The sequence below is a fragment of the Nicrophorus vespilloides genome, unplaced genomic scaffold (assembly GCF_001412225.1).
Source record: "Nicrophorus vespilloides isolate i.1.1-1 unplaced genomic scaffold, Nicve_v1.0, whole genome shotgun sequence".
NCBI classification, from domain to species: Eukaryota; Metazoa; Arthropoda; class Insecta; order Coleoptera; family Silphidae; genus Nicrophorus; species Nicrophorus vespilloides.
This window is the reverse complement of record NW_017095840.1, coordinates 83392-105476: the sequence shown is the minus strand read 5'-3', so window position 1 is coordinate 105476 and position 22085 is coordinate 83392. Positions and strand designations below refer to the sequence as shown.

The 22085-nt window shown below is 30.3% G+C and overlaps 1 protein-coding gene across 7 annotated transcripts in view; it reads left to right on the top strand.

The window, feature by feature from the left end:
* Positions 1–1027: 1027 nt before the first annotated feature.
* LOC108566433 (neurotrimin-like) overlaps positions 1028–22085 on the top strand; it is an 86751-nt gene continuing 65693 nt past the window's right edge. For all 7 annotated transcript variants that reach the window (XM_017926334.1, XM_017926326.1, XM_017926309.1 and 4 more), the window contains exon 1: positions 1028–1161. In XM_017926334.1, coding sequence (XP_017781823.1) covers positions 1098–1161 — 64 coding nt within the window. In that variant the 5' untranslated portion in view covers positions 1028–1097. The remainder of the gene's footprint in view (positions 1162–22085) is intronic.

The following is a 22085-nucleotide window of genomic DNA, read 5'->3' as shown; positions in this document are numbered from 1 at the left end:
GAAAGCAGATAACAGGCCAAATTTTTTTTTTATTAACAAAATGAAAGTGATCATGCAGTCAACATATCAATCTATCTATTTTTCCTTTGTAAATACCAGTGATTCTCAAAGTAGGGTTGCAAAAAAATTAATGACAGATCAATCCTGGATGTTTTCACAAATTTTTAAGTGCAAAAGGAGATGGCAGAACAAGAAGTGAAACGTGGTATACACATACACGTGGTATGATTCTAAAACTATTTGCAATATATTTAGAACAAATATATATTTGAAGTGGGCGGAAAGACTGCGGTTAATAGATTTTTTTTTATGTACACATAATTTTATTTATTATTATATAATTCAGTAAACAGAACCATTTGCCAATTGTACAATAGCTTTGGGGGCCGGAGCTGACCCGCGGGCCGCCAATTTGAGACCACTTCATTAGACAATTTACGTGAATTATTAGAGTTCTAGATGCGGTATATGTTTATCTCAGGTGACTTTTGTAAATGTATATGTGTTATACGTGTGAGTGTAGTGTGTGTACGAGGTCTAAGTGATTGAGCTCCTTTTTCTTATCGACTTTATGAGGCGTCGCATCGTTTGTTCCGCGTATCCGGAGCGGCTTCTTTGTAGAACATCCCGCACCGGATCAAGCTTTTATCTGGAACTGCCTCCGCCGCAGCAGCCTCCTCCACCACCACCATCGAGAGGAGGTCGCGAGGCGTTCTGCAATTTTTCAACGGAATCAATGGGCCACCAGCGCCGCCAAAAATAAGTTAACAAAAAAAAATAAAATTTTCCGAGCGAAGTAATAATTTTTCATTGCGTGTATACGAGAATTTATCGAAGGGGGTAGGAAGAAACAGCAGAGGTGGAGATGGAATAAGTGTACGATGGGGGTTGGCTTCGATGGGTCAGAGGGAGACGGAGATAGGCAGACGGCGGGAGTGGACGTAGAAGAAGGACCCGGAACACGTGGATCCGGACGGAGCCTGCGCTGGCTTCTGGCGCTTCTGTCGGAGGAAGTTCAGAATCCGCGTGCCGCTCGGGCCGTAAGCTTGTGTGTTCGTTCGTCGGGTGATGATCGCGGTCTCTGACCTATCGTAGTCATGAAATCCGCGCTCCGAAACTTGACGCTACTCTTGTCCCTTTTACCACTTGTTCAAGTTCACGGTAAGTGCACCAACAACAGAAAAAAAAACGATAATCCCGCAAAGATGACCCATAAAAGAAAAAGAAAAATAGCGATCATAGTGCATAGTGCTTTTCATCATCACTTGTGAACCATCCCCATACCCGCAAAATGCAAGAGGAGGACTCTATTAAATCACACACCATCTACGAAACAGATTACGCCGCAACCGCTGCTTTATATACAGAGGATAGCAAGCAAGCACCCCCGGTACTTGTTGGAAACTTGGACAGTCTTGGGGAAGTTTTGCTGCCGCGACCGCGGAGGGACATATTTCATGGCGCCTTAAACGTGGGGTTGTTGCAGAGCAACCAAACCCGAGCCGAAGCTGAAACTGAAACCGCCGCCACCCCCTGTGCATATACACACATTCACTCGAAAACATAAAAATATAAAACATCCTCGCGTGAAATTGCAATCGCGCCAAAAATTGCACAAGACATGAAACAAAACCGAAAAGAAAAGCAGGAAAGAAAACAGAGGGAATTAAAAATACAATTAGGAAACTTTAGTAACTCCCTTCGGGCCTCCGAAGGGACGCTTTAATTAAGACCGAAAGCGCGAAAAGTTATAGAAAATACTAATTTACTTGTTCCGGAAAAGAATGACATACCCATTTTGCTTGTCGCAAGTAGTTATAGCTGTAATTCGAAATAATGCATTTCCTTCTTTCAAAGCTGCTATCATATTTTTTCTATACAATTCATTCTTAACTATTTGTAAATTAACTTAAAAAAGATACAGTTATACTTTTCAGTACTATATTTTTTCATTTAAATATCTCGTTAAACTTAAATTATTTATACAAAGTGAATTACTAGTAAAGTAAAATTTATTGTCTAAATAAGAAAACATACAAAAAGCATATAATTCAAACTAATACAATTTTTTCTTTTAATATTCTAGTCATTCTTTCCAACAAAGTAATAACAATATAAACCTTAAAATATTGTTAGACAAATATAATTTTCTTCTTAATAATTTATTTTATTTCTTTTTTTAAATATAGAAAAGTATAAAATAATTCCATTTATAATAAGTATATTTTGGGAAAATCACATGGAAAATGAAAGAAAACTTTAAAATTTAATTGAGTAGATAAATAAGAATAATATAAAATATAAGAAATCACACTTACTTCACACATCATACTTTATTTTTAAATAATGTATTACAACAATAAAACATACATACAAAATTTAACAAAAACTAATATTTTATTGTTTAATATTTTTTTATTTGCAATTCTTTATTGGTACATTTTTTGCTTATTAATATTAAAATATGCCTGTAATATATAAGTTTAAAAACTGAATAATCGAAATAAAAATATTTAAATCTTAAATTAACTTATATTAATTAATTTTCAGTTTAGAATTTATTTAAATAAATTAACATTAATTAAATAAACTTCAAAATGTTTAATTAATTAATGAATTTTTGCAATGTAAAAGTTACGTAAATATTTTTTATCCATAAAACATATAAATTTTTCTTAATAAGAAAATAATTGTTTTTTTTTTACAAATAATTTTATGTTTATTTCAAAGTGATAAATTTATTTCTTATTTCGACGAGTTTCATAAAATCACGATTTCAAAATAAAATATAATACCATTGAATAAATCACAAGAGTTTATGTAAAAATACGTAATTATCTCAAGTACACTAAATTGAACATAATTGGTTGCGTTTATTGGTAAGTATTAAAACATATAAAAATTACAAAAGTAATATATCTTTTTTTAATTTATAACAATTTATGAAATATGTTTATGGAAAAGAAGTTATTAAAGTAATAATTTTAATTATTTTTTCTTGTTAAAATTTTAAATAAATAACGTAAATCGTTGTTCTATAATATTTAAATAGTCGTTGAATTTTGCACTTTGCTTAAATTCGAAACAAAACTGAATGTACTCTCTAATTTACACTAGGGACTTTCACATGTAAATTGCGTAATTTTATGTAAACCTTATTAACTGTTTTTTTTTCGTCTCCCTCTCGCGTTGCATTAAACTGTAAAGCCATGTATTTTGGGTTAATTTTATTCTATTATACTCACATTATAAACTTAACAAAGTAATTATTTATTATTATTTTTTTTATAACTTTTGCAGAAATTATAATGTTATAATGATAAAAATAAATACAGAAAAAAACAATGATTTATAGTGAGCTACGATATTAATTATCCAGAATAGCAATTAGTTGTCGAAATTTACATGATTCATTTGAAAGGTTTGAAATGTAATTATGATAAATTAAATTATGGCTATATATCATTGAATTTCCTAGTTATTAAGCTATACATAACAGATTACATTTTCAAAATATCAATTTATTAATTAATTTATATATATACACATGCGATATAATTATATTTGGTCATCAAAAAGTAGCATGGTTTTATTATTTATATGTTTGGACGTAAAGTGTAAGTTATATTTAGACATTCAGAAGTAATTGATGATAATTGGATAACTTTATGAATTATTTACTTTATGTATTATCAATGAAATTACGCTTTTTATGTACTTTAACTAAATTCGATAAAACTAATTTCAAACAATTATAATCACTCAATACAGAATATAAAAAAAAATATTTTGGTTTGTCTGGAAAGTTCCTGCCGATTTTCCCGAAAATTAAAAATCAAAACTTATATATATATATAGATAAATATTTTTTTTTAATTATGTATACACCATTTTTGAGCTATAAACATTTCATCATGTTTCAAGCTACTTAAACATTACATCCTCCCAGAATGGAATTTTGCAAAGAGTTAAATTTGTGGAAATCGGAACGTGCAATGCAACGAGTGGACAAATATAACTATCCGACTCCAACAATTTTGTCGAGTAGTAAAAGATATATAAGATATTGCCGTTAAATTGTATAAAACTAGTATATCTTGACGGTTTATGTAAGCAAGCTTCAAAAACGTTCGTCGATAGTTGCTTTTGATATTTTTTATATCTCTGTTCATTCACGATTGATTGATTTTTTCATTAGTACTAGAAGAAAACTCTAAAGCAACTTCTCCGTAAGCAGAATATAACTTATTTATTGCTTTATTGGCATTTTTGGCTTTACAGTAATAGAAGAGTATCGAAGTCTAAAATGCACACATTATTTTTTTCTATCTTCACATGGGTACTAAATGTGTCAGTTTCATTTGATCTAAACCAAACTTTTTTCTAAAGATGGTTGAAATCTCACTTTTTAAAATATATACACAAGTTCATTGTTTTTCACAATTCTGATATACTTAGGCATCGAATGGTGCTTGACAAAAATCGGCACGAACTTTCTGGATAACCCAATATAATTATTATATTTATTGACTTGAAATTAACTGTTTATTAACATATTATATAATAATTGTATATGAAATATTTATGTAAATATAAAATTGCCAGATTTATGAATATATGAACGAGAAAGTATGGTATTTTATAAAAAAAAGTATTGAAATTTTACTGTAATTATACCAGCTTCTTAAAATATGCTTACCCCAAATTTGTAGTTGACTTAGATTTTTTCAATAAATTCGTTTTTTTCTTTAAAAAAATACTTTATTACTGCTGGATTAATTATTAAATATGTATAGTGCGGTTGTCAGTTAATTAAAACAAAGAAATTTAATATGAACGCATTCTTGCAAATGTATTGCGACTGCATTTAAATGTAATGCACACAGTCAAACATAAATAAGTAGATAAACTTTCGGTTCAAAACGATATCAAACTTGGATTCAATATATCCTTGACCTGTTTTTAATAATAAATCTTACAATATAAGACAAGCATTTTTGATTACTTCAGTAATTCTGATTTGTTTTATTTGTGCTTGTATTAAAATTGTGGAATATATGAACAAGTTTATATTTATTATTGTTATGTATAACTGTTACTAGTATTAACCCTCTCTATTTTATTCATGTATATGTATGTACTTGTACAAATTCTACTTAGGAAGATTCCAACTAATCAATGTGTAACGACTATTGTTAATCACCATGTAAGACCTATTGTTGTACACAAATTCAGAAGGCCATTCGATAATGACTAGAAATATGTACATCCGCCTAATTACTTAATGTTTAGGGAAAGTTAAGTAAAGTTCATTCTTCCGAAAAGTACTATCTTCCCTTACCAAATGTTGTACTCCCACTATGTCATTTCCCTACTATAAAATAGGATGTTTATGTAATATAAAGCTAGTCGCTAGTTCTAGTTAGACACATATAAAAATCTAGGAACAAACCTATAACCTAAACTCCTTAGGAACCGGAATCTAGACCAAGAAGTTGTTAATAATTTAGTGATTATTATCATAAAAACTCCAACTTCAATCCTGAGATTCAACATTATAGTGTCTCAAATATTCTTAATACAAAATAATATTCGTTATAATACAGGCAACAATCCAAAAGCAGTGACTCATAAATAATATTTACATTGAATCCCCTTGTGTCGACATCCGAGATGTTGTGGCTCTTCAATATATACAGTAGCGCCATTTGGCAGAATCCGAGCTATAAATTAATTCAATTATCGTTGACTCCAATTTTTACTCCCTCTTATTATGTTATGAATTACGACGAGTGTTGTAGAAAAACAAACAAGAACATTTTGTTTTTTTTGTTTATTCCTTGTATATTTTTATGCCTTTCATTCCGATAAAAGACATTTTATATTCATAATTCTACAAAGTGAACAAAATTAAATTGGAGTTTATTCTATACATATTACATTTATTTAAATACAAAACGTATAAATCTTATTTTTCTAAGTTTGACTTTATTCTCAGGACATTTTCTATTCACCATAATTCTATAAAAAGAAAAATATATTATTAGAAGTTACGTCTACAGATAATTACCCTTAATTAAATATAAAATATTCACACTCACAGATCAAAACGTGTCAAATAAACAAGTTCTAAGTATATGTGAGACGTAAACACAAAAAAAAAGAATAGTGTAAAAATATATTAATGTATTTTTCCTGGATCTTTTGGTCTCTTCTCTTTTACTATGTCTCCTAGATCGGGTGAAATCTTGCTGCTGAGTTGCACAAATATTCGTTGTCGGTTGTATATGGCCCTCGTGCCTCAAATTGATAGATTTCTCATAATGTTATTTAAAACAAGTTGGAATTATCTTATAAGTTGTTTGTACAGATTTACAAATAACTAAAGGTGGAAGCATTTTTATAATAAATTAAAAAATTTACTATTTTTTTTTATATATATTTGAGTATGGTATTGCAATATTAGATTCATGGTATAAAAATAGAAAAATAATTATAACGACTTTTATTGAACAGAATTGGCGCTTTGGTAATAATTATAAAACGTTATTGATGCAATTAATCACAAATGAATGGAAGATTTATATTTTTGTCGAATTTTGTATATTTTTCAATATTTCGTAGTGCAATACTTCGAAATTTATATATGTCAATAGTTTATCAAAATTCATAGTCATTATTGTCAACAATGTTAATATTGTATTCTGGTAGACTCCTAGAAAATCAATTGGAATGACAGATATCCGATTTATACTTTTGTTTCAGCATTTTATTTAAAAAGTCATACAAATAAATTTGCATATTGCTTTAGTTTTTGTGTTAAAATTAATAACTTCATAAATCTAATTTTCATTTTGTTTAATTAATTTAAAATTTTGTGCACAATTGACATTTTTTGTAGTATTGTATATTACTTTTCCGAAAAGTCGTTAATTCATTAACATTATACCTAAACTTATGAACATAGTATAGCTATTACTCGAAACTTATTCACTTGATGTTGAAATCCGTATGGGATCCTTTCATAATATTTACACTCATCAAGTCGTTCCATAAGATTCCTCTCTATCACCACTTCCGTACAGCCTGTTTTGATATGTCATGTATAAATATGACCCAAATATTATTAACCCTGACCTTTACATAGTCCAATATACCGACGACGCAGTAATAGTATCGCATTCTAACACACTACATTTCGCAATTTCCGCTCTTCAGAGATTGCTTTCTGAAACACTATCATGGTGTAACTTGTGGCGCCTTTAACTAAACCCTTCTAACACAAAACTGTTTATACCATATCATTGGATAAGTCCTCATTCCACCTATATCACATTTACTCAACTCTTTATCACCCTATTCGCAAATAGCTTGACCTTATATTCTAAACTTTATTAAAAACTGTATTTAAAATCAATGAAAATAAAGGATATAAAAGTAAATATCGAGATTTTCTGATAACAAACATTTTTTTTAATACAATTTGTTGAGATTTTTTGTATATTTTGTCCATTATTACAAAATCAAAATATAATTAAGTGTTAAACTGTTTTTCTTGACTCATTCTATTTAGTCAAATCTCGATTGCTTTGGTATCCGAACAACAACCAAAATAGAAATTATAAGTTTTTGTGCATAGTTTTTGTTCTTCAATATTTTTTTTTTATTTTGTGTAATTATATTCACAATCTGTTTATCAATGTGAACATTAAGTAAATTTAATATCGCGTTTGACATTAAATGGATAATCTTTCCCGGTGGATAGTTACCATTATGATGATTTAATTTTTTAATTTGCTGGTTGACTGTCGTCTTGTAAGTTAACTTCAGTAGTATAGTGATGCTCTGCGATTCCACTATTTCCTTTGAATGTGAATCTGCTGCTATGTTTAACACTGTCATTGTTCATCGACTTGGCTGAAGGTCCATATGCTGAACCTCATTCATTTCACTGTCCATCTGCGATAAACAATGGCCGTATTGCTGCGAGCACCAAGAGGGCTCACAAAGGGCCTTGAACCTGCGCCCACTAGCTTGTGGGTAGGGCGACTTAACCATTCGGTTATTAGTCGCCCCATTCTTCAATATAAATTCGGTTTTCGAACAAGATGGTATAACCCGAAAATATGGTTTTGTTTGAGGGGGAAATGGTTTCGGTTTACAGCCGAGAATCGAATTTCCACTATATTTATTATTAGTGTAATACAAGTTTAATTTAGTGTTGTTTGTTCAAAAAAGTCTCGTCCTTTCAATTATGCACACTAACTGAAGTTCAGGTTGCACAACGAAAGCAACCGTACTAACAGCGACGTGCATAAATAAAATGCGTGAATAATGGAGAAACTGCGCTTTATTTAGAAATATTTAAACAGTATATCCACGCTACATAAATAATCAGGAAAGTAGAAAAAGAACGAGTAAAATAAATATAAAAAAGAACGGGAAGAACATGTGCACTTTGACATGGAAATTGTATATTTATAAAGTAAATCTAGTTAACTTTTTGCCGCCCGTGTTTCATGTCGCGATTGTGAAATATGTTAAAAAAAGGAGTATATATATATATATGTATCATAAATAAATTTACGGCGTGCAAGGACCTCTTGGGTACTTAACCTTCGGATTATATTCTTCCTGGTTAGTTTCGCAGCAATAAATTCCCAACGATTATTAGTCTAAATCTCCTGTTTTGAGCAGAGATTATTGTGTTCTAAACATTAATACCGGTAAATTATTAGTTGACAATTCTTAGATGTATTAGCATTGTTTCAAATCAATTATTGTGATAGATTGGAAATATTTTTTTTGAACAATTAATTATGTGAAATTATGCTTATTTTTCATCATTCATATTAATTTTGATAGTTTTTTGATCTGTAATCCATACGTATTCTCTGTATTCTACTCGTATACATTTAGACCTGTCAATCCAACTATTTTTTTTCATGTTTGGTAACATGAAAGACTATAGTAAACTTTTTTTAGGGTACTAAATTATTCTTGTTCATATAAAATAATGCTTGGTTTTCGTAGAGTTAATATGACTTTTGTATTTCTGAAAAATCTTTCTATTCAACTACTTTTGGTAACATGAAAGACTGTAAACAATATATTATCTTTAAATTTGTCATCTTGAAAATATTTAATACCCTAAATATTTCCATATACTAAATACTACAATTTTAGCTTGTGATTCAGTGTTCAACTTCAGTAGTTAATGTTTTTCGATCTGATATTTCTTTAAGAATGAAAAGAAAGGCAATAATATGTCGTTGCCAATTGTTATATAACAATAATAAGGTGGAAAGTTCTCTTTTTGGGTATTCACATGTATTGTTTGCAGGTATCAAAAAGTATGTATTTATTGATGGCAGGGAAGCAAACAAAGCTGTCTTTGGCAGCGATTCCTGCATAATGGGGACCGTACACTAACGAACATACATATGCTGTGTGGGCTTTGCAACCTTTTGTAGCAGGACGGATAATGGCGATATCAATAGGCCCAACCTGTTCCGCAGGATCGTAATTTAATTGAAATAAATCATTTTTCTATTTAGAAATAACATTTCTGACAGTATTAGACTAGTACAATATTTGATGTAAAATCGATGTAAAATAATTATTTCAATAACAAAATTTGATTTAAATAATTCTAAATAAACATTATGAAGAGACTAAACACTTTTGTTTGTCAACTAATATAAATTAATTTAAACAATATTTATTAGATTTTTCTACATTTTTTTCAAGTTGACAATTTTTTTTACAAAATTTGATATATTATACCAACATTACTTCTAAAATAATTAAATTCCAAAAGACTACAAAAAAAAATGTACAAAATTTCTGTTATCATATTTTCACCGGTTATTCAACAATATTTATAATACCCTATCAAAGGAAGAAATTGCAGCATTTTTAGTACATCATCCAGTTAACTGCTTTTATCATATCATATACATATACACCACGAAATGTATAGTTAATGGCATAAAATAAAAATATTTATGATATTTTTGTTTAAACAAATTGTTTAAAAAATAAACTACACAAACTTTTCACATTTTTGATTGTATGTTTAAAAATTTGGGCATATATTTGGAAACAAACGGTCGGATTGAAACACTTATACTCTTTTTATGTTATTTTGTTTTCCATCATTCAATGAGTAAAAAATTGGGAAAATGTAAAATAATATACTATTAGTATTTTTATATATTGTTTACGTTTTAATCAATTATCGGATTTATTTTTTATTGAACAGAATTGAATATTTACAAAAATAACAAGTGGGTTTTTGTACTGTAAAGTTCATTTTTATTTTTGAAATAAATTCTGTATTTTCCAGTATTTTTAAATATTAAATATTATTAAATATTAAAAAGCAAAAAGAAAATGTAACAATTGAGGGAAAACAAAATGTTTAAATCAAAAAATAATCAGTGTTTGTTTGTACTGTAAAATTTTATTTTAGGCTCCGTAACAAAAGCGCGCCAAGAAAAGCAAGTAAATACACGAAAATTTATATATATTTTTAAAATCCAAACCATACCCAGTTGTTAGTAACCAAAGGCTAGTGTCTTAGTGAATATATTTTTAAATATATATAAAACAAACACCCGCAAACCTAAGGCAGTTAATTGAAAGTCGTGAGTGCATTTGTCAAAGTTGTTTTACTGCGCGCTTTTGTCCTGTGCGATGTATTTACGATTTGTCCTATTTTGATGATAAATACAATATTTTGAGGGCTGATTACATTTAACAAATATAGTCAAAAATTAAATAAAAACAAAATATATTTCTTTAAAAATTAAGTGAAAATATAATGTGTAAAATAAATAACAAGTGTTTTTTTATACTGTAAAGTTATATTTTTACATTATTTTTAGATAAATGTAGTACTTTTTACAATATTAATGTATGAGTAAAGAAGCGTGAATATTGTTGGTTTTATATGTAAAGTGGCAATATTTATTTTGTATACCATTTAATACAAAAAAATAAGTACAAATAAAAATATTTCTCTTTATATCTTTTACTTAAATTATATGTATATTTACACCATTTATATAAGCTGCGAAATTACCATATCTTTCGTATCGTGATGTCAGCACAAAGTCCTGCATTAAATCTGTGAAAATCCTGCTGTGGGTTTCGGCACGCTCCAAATTAGTTTCGAGGATCAGCTTTGCAAATGTATTTTGTTGAGAAGTTTCCGTTACTATTATTTCCCTGATACTATGTTTGTACTTATTTTCACGCAATCTTTGCTCGGCGTTTATTTTCTTGTTGCATTTCGTCGCCTTAGAACGTTGTTGCACGATTTTGCATGTAAAACGAAATCTTGGTGACATAAGTCGCAATCAGTTTACGAAATGGGAATGATGCACGTCGGACGGATGAAACACAGGACACAAAAAGGATGTAACTGAAATGCTAAGACACGTGGTTCTTCCTGTATTTCTTAACACGATCGCACCCTGAGGCGAGCAGGAAACAACGGGACGAAGGCATTCGTGTGAAAAGTGAACTTCGTTCGTACACTTTGGTATTCATGGAAGTCCCAGGCTAAAATGGCATGAACTTTGGGAACATACCGTTCTGCTAGTAAAATTATAAAATTAAGATGAAGAAAAGGACGAGCTGCAAATTAAGCGCAAGCAAAACTTTTAACTTTTAAGAAAATTTACAATTTCTACAAAAACATGAGTTATTCGATAAACTGACAAAAATTATTATTGAACACAATGATTTGATCAAAGTTATTTATTAAGTTTAACAAAGTTAGTTCTTAACTTGATTAGGAGAAGTTACTATTTCGCCAAAAAAATTAATATACTAAACTTCGATCTAAACTTTAACTATATTAGTATACAATAAATTGAATTTAATTCCCGGAGGCAGATTTACTTTAGTTATGTGCTCAACATAATATGAACAAACATATTTTCAGGTGTTTTAATTGATTTAATATTTGCGTTCTTATGTATATATATAATTAATTTATTGTCAATACTTATCTCCATTGCTTTCTGTTAAAAGTTTTCTATGAAAATATTTGTTTCTTGTTAGTTTTTTTTTGTGTTTTAGTGAGTCCGAATTTATTGTAGTACGGTTAGAAATTTCAAAAGAAACAATTTTATTTTTCTATACATAAATTATCGTAGTTTTGCTTTTATAGAATAAAGTGTGTTAGTGCGGTTTATTGGTTTCAAACAGCCCTGAAAATTTTCAGAGCCGATTATCTATCGACTAGACTCCATACGAAAATTATTAAGAATAGAAAAAGCGCTGCACTTTTTGAGGCAATCCTATATGATAAATCTATTTCGAAGACTAGAGTTATGTTAAAAGATAACTGTATCAGTTTTGTTACAATTCAGTCATGTTTCACTAATATTGAACTGTTCTTGAAGTTTGTATTTTTATATTTTTTTTTCTGGTTTTTCTTATAAACATAGAAGATATGTAGTACAAACATTTCTTATTAGAGTGGATAAATTATATTATAAAAATAATAATATATATTATATTAACAACCAAATTGCATAGATAAATTAATAAATATATATATATATATACAAAATATGTTAAAAAATGACAAGACACAATTGTAACTATGGTATAAGTCTGTGAAGCTAGATAAGAATTTCTTAATATCTTTGTACACGGTACTTTCTTAATTAAATTGAAAAACAATTATGTTGATATGCATACAATAATTTTATTTTAATTGTTCTATCATAGAACTACATCAAAATGGCTATTGGTACACCTGAAAAAATGTCACTAATAATTTGTATACCTTCATTAACGAATAGAATGCGTTTCACAAAATTTCATCTTTATGCGAAACTTCGTATTCGGAGGTAAAAATAAGTTCCATCGTAAAGGAAATGAAAATATTTTTTCGAACAAAGAAAAGTTGCATTAATTAATACTAACTATTAATTAATTGTAACTCTTTAGTTGTTAATATATTACCTGTTTTAATTTGTCTTCATTACTAACAAGGTTTTTTTCCGTTCCATCATCTTCTGCATTAAAATTTCTAACATCCTCTTCATCGACATCTACTGATTGAGCCAATCGGATAACTTCATTTCCAATTACTTCATTTCCAATTTCTTCTTCAGAAATTGCGGACTTCGTTACCGACGTACAGTGGAACCTCGCCTAACAAACACCTCACATAACGAGCATTTCGCTTAACGAGCAAAATAAATTGTAAAAAAAATGACTCGCTTAACGAGCAACGTTTTGCATAACGAGTGACGATAAGAAGTCTGCTACATCATTTTTAAAACTTTTGTACACATATTTTTTTTAATATGTTTCATTATACGAGTAAAAATCCGGAAATTTTGGAACGGATTAAACTGTATAATTGTACTTAAAAGTTCAAATATCTGAATTTTAGTTTAATATCACGTATAGTGGAATGTACCGTTAGACTATTAATGGAATTATCTTACTTATTTATTAAGTAAAGTGTAAAGTATGAAGGTATCATATATTCCAAAATGTGCGTGTAATAAAGTTATATATTCCTTTGAAATGAAGGGAAAGTAAATCTGAACCGCTTTCTTTTTGTTCGTGCCTTTATTCTTCTTGCTTTTAATCTGCTTTGATTAAATAAGACCCAAAACAACTTAACTCCTCGTGAAAGCTAACAAATTTAGCTAACGAAACGGAGAAAGATGGACTGCGACTTGAGGGAGTAGAAAAAGAAGAAGGGTAGGAAAAGAAGAAAGAGAGATAGAGAGAAAAGACAAAAAAAATGAGTTGTGAATCCTGTGTTTTTATTGAGTGGCTGGGACGCGGCGCGGTTAAAGAATTAAGTCCTCAGCTTTTCCAGTTGGTTCGCCAACCACTTTCTTCTCTTTCTCTCCTTCGACCCTTCTTTATATTATTATATTTTTTTTGCGGAGGTGCAAATAATGAGGTGAGTGTAATAAATGTTTGGACGTGCGAGACCTTCCAAGGGCCACATTAGAGACATGAAGAGAGAGAGAGAGAACAGACTCAGAGGGTTTCACTATGTGTGTGATGGAGCGAGAGAGAAATAGTGATATCGAGAGAGATGCAATAAGAGAAAGAAAGGGAGAAGGTTGGAATTTATGGCCCCCTATTGGGGTCCGCAAAACCGGATATATAGATTCAGTTCCGTTTATTCTTATTCCTCGCCTCCTTTTTGGCTTCGGTATTTGTTCCGAAGCGTTGGCCCATCTCCAGGAGATGAATTGTGTGTCTGGCTGCGTAACGACTTGCTGCGGCAATGCAGCACTTGATCCATTAAGGGTTCGTTCGCATTCCATCGCCTAATCCAACAGAATCTTAGTGCCCTTCCCAACGGAAAACCATTTATATATTGCCCTTCCTCCAACTCAAACCGACAGACACACATATATATATATACACATACAACTTATATATAACTATGCCAACTTTGCAGATGAACCGAAGAAATTCGATTTCAATTTAAATAAGAGCTTTACTGGTTTCGTCCTACTCCTTTCTTCTTCTTTTTTTCGTTCTCCTCTTCGCATCCTATGTATTTTCGAGTCATTGGGTAAATCTCCGCTACGCGAGTCATAAGATAATGGCGCTCCTTTACATCCAATTGCCATGAGAAAACAAATCTTTTCGATGCATTTTGCATTATTTTGCGGAAAGCGCATTTCCTGTCGCTCGGATATTCTAAACATCGTTCCGCCCAAAATTTAGTGCACGAAAGGCCTTCCAAAAGCGCGCTTATAATGTACATTGTAATGTTAATGTTTTACGTACAGACAATTCCTGGAATAATGATGCTATGATCTAATACTGCATGAGAATGCTATTTACATTCTCCAAATTCAAACCATGTTCTATCCAAAACTTTCTATTTTTCCTTAAAAGTTATTTTATGAAATTAAATTCAAATAACATTTTGTATATTGAGTATTTCTTTTTTGTTAAAAGTTTCTGAAAAAAAAATATTAAGTTGAAGTTATTATAACATAAATTTGCATATATAGTACAAAATAAAATATATGGATGTTTTAGTTTGACAATAATCATTTTTGTGTGTTAATAAGATGTAATTATTAATAAGAGTATTAATAAGATGTAGTTATATATAACTTGTAGTTGAAATTACTGTTATAAAAGAGATATATCATGAATTTTCAAGAATTATGGGTTTATATTTTCAGTAGACAATCTTCAAATTTAGGATAGGCCACATTAAGAGTTTCGTGAGCACTAGGCATGTGGAGAGAGTTGACTTCGGTGACTACAGAATATATTTTAATATTTGAGAGCCCTAAATACATTTTCATATATTTTTTGTCGATCATTTATTTATTTACATAATTTTATTAGCCCTAATTATTATATATAGTTAGTTCGGAATATTTACAATATTTTAAAGTTAAATAACGGAAATTCTCCGTTTTATAATGTATTTATGAATATGCTTTTATAATATTTAATTCCGTAATTAACTTCTAAAAAAATAAACTCAAAAAGTATTTACTGCAATTACCGAGTTATTAAAATTAATCTCTCCAGAATAAATGTAAATTACTAAATATTTAGCACTCATAGTGGAACCTTTTATAGTGCTGAAGAATTAAGTATTTAAAATTCAGTCGGCGAGTTTTGACTGAATAAATCGTATAGAAATGCGAATATAAATGTAGGACGGTATTTCTGTTCAGAACATTTTTCTTGCATCTGTTGTCATGCAAATGTGATTTAGTTTTATTGGTTTGATGGTGGTATTCGTCGGATGAAAATGGATTCGGCATTAGTTGTACTATATGATGTTGCTGCATTGGCGGATTGCAAAGATCTAGAAGCAAATCTTGGAGTAGAGAAATACAAACATATCATTAAACTTTGTTTCCGTATGTAAAGGCTCTTACTGCCGAAGGAGTTTTGGAACAAATTGTAGTATTTGTGTGTCTAGCAAGGATTTACTGTGCCTCTCGTCCCTCTGGTTCTCTACTGCTTTTGCTCGCATAGATATATTGTTTCTAGAGGTAAATAAATACCACCGGAATGGAACATTGAGTGGCTTTATGTAGGAGTTGCAATATTTTGCTGTCATATTAATTTTATATGAAAAATGCATGTAAAACCGCAGCGCGCTTAAACTTTGTGTTTTGTTGTTAATTTATCTGTATATAAAGTGTTAACTTATAAGAGCATCCCATTTACTATACTGTATACTTTAAGTTGTTTTCATAATTTATCTTTAACACTTTATAACTTATAGGATCGTCGTACATATTGGTATACTTTCTGAATTAAATATTAGGAGTTATTAATCTAATAAACTGATAGATCCTAATTGCAAAAATTAAATTATAGTAATATATCTTTCCTAAATTGGAAATTGAGAAAGTCATATCTCTTTTTAAACTATTTATATTACTATAAGAATAGCTTTTCAATATTATATGAGCTATAATTGGTTTATATTTAATAAAAATAACTAACTATCGATTTTTGCTTACTATTTTTCCAATTAAACTAGTAAATTTAAATTGAGTAATTCTGATATTAATTCTTTGTTTTAATATCTTAGTATTTGAACTATGTATATTGTTACTTTTTTAATTTGTTTAGAAACTGATTTTTCTGCTAAGATTTCATGCTAAATTAAGGAGAATGTATCAAAATTTGTATATGGGAATACAAAAATGTAAGAAAAATAAAAGAAATCTATTAGAAAATATATTAATTTCTAAAGAAAATATTAAATTCTGATCGTCGACGCATGCGGCTCTTTTATGAAGAAGTGTGGTTCCCGGCGGTTAAAAGTTTGAAATTCGTCCCACACTACGTTATATATATCTACATTCTTCATTTTCCCCATTGGTCATGTATCATTATGTGCGACTCCCAAAACATTTTATAAGTAGTAAATATAATAAAAATGGCTCTTTGCTACTTAACATGTTACCGATCTATATTCTAATCTTACCTCAATTAGTAACAAGGGGAATGCTAATACTAGGAACCGGAGTTAGCAGGTCCAATATACATAAACCCTAAATAAACATCTGTATAAAAAAAGTTGTTAAATTAAATATTATATTAAAAGTATGTAAAAAAAAATGTAGAAGAAGCGAATAGTAAATTTGATCGATAATATACATTTATCTAAACATATTTATTGTCGATAAAATTGATTTTCATTCAACAATAAGAAAGTAATCATAGTAATTTGATAAGAAAACTCAGGTTCATTGTATTATTTTTTTTATAAGTTTTAGCTCTTTCAAGATTCTTATTGATATAAAATAATACCAAGTATAGTACGACTCTGATCAATCCGGATTCACTATTATCCGGTATCAAAACAAACTTAATTTTAATTCACAAAAAATAAATTTTAAAAAATTAGTACACCAAATTATTTTTTCTTCGGTTTATTTCTATTTTATTTAATCTGGTTTCAAACACACCTCACTATGTATAACAATCAAAACCATTGTTATATGTTATTCATATTATTACATATACATATTATATAAGTTAATGCTGTAATGTTTACAAATTGAAGTAATGTATTTAAATCAATGAGTATAATTAATTAGTATTCTCATTTCAATGGATGATATCAAATGTACAAATTGATAGACATCCTTGCTGATTCACATAATGCTTTTCGGGAGAAGACAATTCAAATTATAGATGTCTGGGGGATATATAAAGCTTAGGCTCTGTGATTTTGTTATGATTGTGATTAGGTAGAAAGTCGGTCTGGATTCGATGGTGTCTGTGCATCTGCCTGTGTGTGTGTGTGTTATGAAAGGTTTCACCGCTCGACGGACGGATTTATACGTTCCTGTGCGCTTCATTAATATTCGTAGCGAGCATAACCCATCATGTCGTAGCGAGCCCTTTGATTGATGAGCTCCCCCGCAGCCAGGGGGGTGATAGAGAGACAGGGGAAGGGCCAATCTTCGCGCGCGCAAAATGTAAACGAACGCAAATTGGCCCAAGGACTACATTATATTCCAGATTGGTGGATTCCACCTGATGTTGATTTACAGAGGATCGATCACTACGCCCTCTACCATCATAGCATCATAATCATGATGATCATCATCGTCGCCGTCGATCGTAAAGTTATTACGGAATGCAACCTTTCAATTGGGTATTAGTTCGGCCAACAATAAATCATCTGATGGATCCACATGGGAACGCATAGGAAGGGTAGAGGGTGCAGCATCCTTTTGCTGCGGCGGCTACGCTTTCAGTTTTCAGTAATAAGCTTGCCGGTGGTGCGGAAAATGAACTAGCCGACGAGAACCACCTGAAACCTGTCCACCTTTAGCTTTTCTCCCCGCTTTATTTATCTTACTAATTAGTATTAGACAGTGCCGGCCGAAAGTTCTTGAAAACTCCGAGGCAAAATTAAATAGAAGCCCTCGTCGGTTAACTTAATTATGTTATCATTAATTCACGAGCATAGGCAGTTTGCTGGAAATAAAATAAACGTACTACCACAATGGGAGGAAAGAGGAAAAGCAGAGACAGGCATGATGAGTCCAATAAAGAAAAAAGTTCACATGAGGGTTGACTATTATATATATATATTTCAATCGATTCTCGTACCAGTAGGAAACCTTTACCGAACTTAAATTTAGCTCTTTTAACCCACATTTCGACATGATTAAATACTATTTCATTTCGAAGCACACGGCAACGCATTCCATTCACGGTGGCCACCCACACACGAATCAACAAGTTTGTACCTATACAGCTAAACTTTTCAAATAATAATCGTTCCGTGAAAGGGAAATACTAGCCACCAACAGACAAACGGATATATAAATTATTTTATATTGCAACTGTAATATTACACGCCACTGATTTTTTTGCTTTCATAACACAGACTGTCGCCAATATGGATTTTGCTCATCGTTAAACCTGTTGATAATACACCTATATATAACCTACAGATACACTCGACAGATTTTCATATGATAAATGTATCATCTATTTGAACAAATCATCATAGTTTTATTAAGTGCTACCATTAATTAACTTTCTCTTTTTTATGATAAATTGGTTCAATAATATTCAAAATCTATTGTAAAAGTTTATTTTATAATTGATGATTTAGTACTAATCAATATTGTAGATCATAAAATTATTGAAATGTAAGATAATTTTAAGGAACATTGGCATACAAACTTATTTATTTTTAAATAGTAAAACTTATTATAAAAACCAATAGGAACGAATTTTGGTTTACTAACCAAACTGACAATTTGTTACTTCTTTTTTCGGTTTCGGTTTTTAAACATTCTTCAGAAAATAATTATTTACGACAACTTAGTGTCTAAAAGCACATAAAATAGTTTTCTTCTAGCATTGATACCAACAGGTATAGAAGTTGACTAATATAATAAGTTTTAAATTTTTATTATTAGTGTTATCTTTTATCTTTATCTCTTATCTTTTACAATATATTAAATACATACAATCTTTTATAAATAAATATTAATAACATTAATTGACTATTAATTTAAGTGCATACTATCATATGAACTAATTAAAATGAAATTGCATTTCCTAAAGAGTTTCTACCTTTACATCGTCAGGTAAAATTGTCCAATTACTGAAGTGCTTTTATACACAAATATAATGTTTAGGAAATCTAAGATTTTTTTTCGTGGATTTTCTAATATAATTTATAACATATTATTATATTACAATAATTCGTAATCATTGTTGGTGAGAATTATTAAACATAAAAAAAGTTTGTTTTTAAATTTCAAACCGGACTACCCTGAATCCGGATTATCCGAGGAATTGTCGTACATATTCAAATATATTCATTGCAAAGGACTACTTTCCAAAGGTCTTTCAGCCATAAAAAGAAATGTTTGCAATTTTACTGCTATTATTCATTACTTTTTAAAAATGTTAGTTATCCATAAATTTAGAAAGACCTATGGTTAATAGCCCTTTGTAGCAGATCAATTTGTTATTTTTATTTTAGTGTTATATATTTTGTTTTTTGAGTATATATTATGATTTGTTACAATAAATGTTATTATTATTATTATTACATAAATTTATTAAAAAGATGGTTCTCCTCTTTCATACCTTATTCAAGTAATTTTATGCGTTTTGTTATTAATATTGTTGTTATTATTAGAGACAAAAATGTAATTTTGAATAATCTATAAGAATATTCACTTGCAGTCAATAATCCTATGTATATGAATTTTTTTATTTATTTATATAATTAATGATACTTTATTTACTACTATTTTATATTAAAGTGTTCTAAAAAGAAGAATTATTATTGATTTTATTCAGTTCAGAAAAATCTAGTTTATTGCTTAAATGAGATAACATATTGTTATTATCAATATATTCAATTTAAAATCATTATAAATTTAGTAAAAAAATAAAATGTTAGAAAAAATTAGTTCTATTGACCTACTTTTGTTGATTAATCAATGATGGCATAGCAAAATATTTTCGACGAGCTTCGCAAATTGCCCGAATTCCATAAAACTGCTGACCATCTGACCGGGAGTTAATCCCAAAGAAAGGGTGTCCCGAACGTGTGTATACAAGCATGCGTGGCAAGCCGGAGGGTAATTGGAACCAAATTGAATATTTTATAAGATCATTTTTCGGATAATGCGGGGGAAGAATTGTGAATATTTTATTGTGAGCTTGACACACGGTTCATCGCTATTCAGGTCTCAGTGTGCATTTGCCCGCAAAATCGGAAGTAGTTTCGCTTCCTCGCTCCTGCAACTTATATATACACACACAAATACATAAGCTTGTACATAAAAAAAGAGAACTTGAAATATTTATGTACATATGTCTATTCCATTTCTCTCTCTATATACATTTCTATATACATGCACACACATATTTTTATCCTAGGTTCGGTTGGGCTCGGGTTTATGGAACATCCGTTGCGGGAATACGTTATCCTCGTGGCTTCCTCCGACCAAGCTGTGTAAATAAAAGAAGTTAGGTTTGGTAATTAAGCGGTTTTAGATACGGCTCGAGGCTATCTCCTAAGTTGCATAACGAGCTGCCGGGGTCGGGACTTTCGTGCTCCTAGATCGATAATACATAACCAGAAATGCGAGAGCTCTCCTAAATTAGGCATGTCTTATTGCCGCGTACACACTACGCTCCACACTCTATCTATGAAGCTCTAACTCGTACTGCTCCTCTCTCTTGAATATTCGCTAGCTTCCTCTCTCTAACACGTTCACTCGTTCGCTCTCATGTGTACAGCTTCTCTCTCACTCATCCTCTCTCTTGAATATTTGCTAGTTCTCTCTCTCTCTTACGCATTCTCTCGTACGCTCTCTGTGACTAATTATATTCCACTTTGCCTAATCATATTATCTATAGTTTCTGGGTCTGGTTGTATTAGACGTCCCGTAAAATATTGTGTATGTGTGCGGCTTAGATTATGTTGTGTGCCGGTGAATGCGAACGGTGTTGCCGGCAACATTTGCATATGTAAGGGTTGTCTGATTAAGATATCACACACAGTGATAACATCCTGCTCGGTCGGCAGGATTAAACGGGAAAGCCATTTTATCTCCTTCAGACTCTCCCGACGATAAATCTTCCTTATTTTTAATCGCACCATTATAAATACTGTGTATCTATATATTGGATTGTATATGTTATAAGGTGGATGCGGATATATCACTAATTTGTTCGCTATTCAAAAGCATATTATATCTCTCACGTACAGCTAATTCCGTTATTTATGGTGGAGCATTTGTAAGGATTTGCGAAACACGTGTACTCTAACTAACGACGTTGCATTCTAGGCAACATCTTAGATAAAACATTCGCCGATTGCTCCCGGCCGGTGCGCTGCAACCGCATTGAACAAATTCCATTTACTTACTTAACTTGATTAGATTTGATTTGTACCTGCTATATGTAAATGTCGCACGCGACAGTTCGCGTGTTGCATATGTACGTTTCTGATAAACGAACTTCTTTACACTCATAAGAATCATCACAATTAAATTGTTAACTACTGTTGTTTATTTCCATGATTTCCATGAATTGTCCAACTA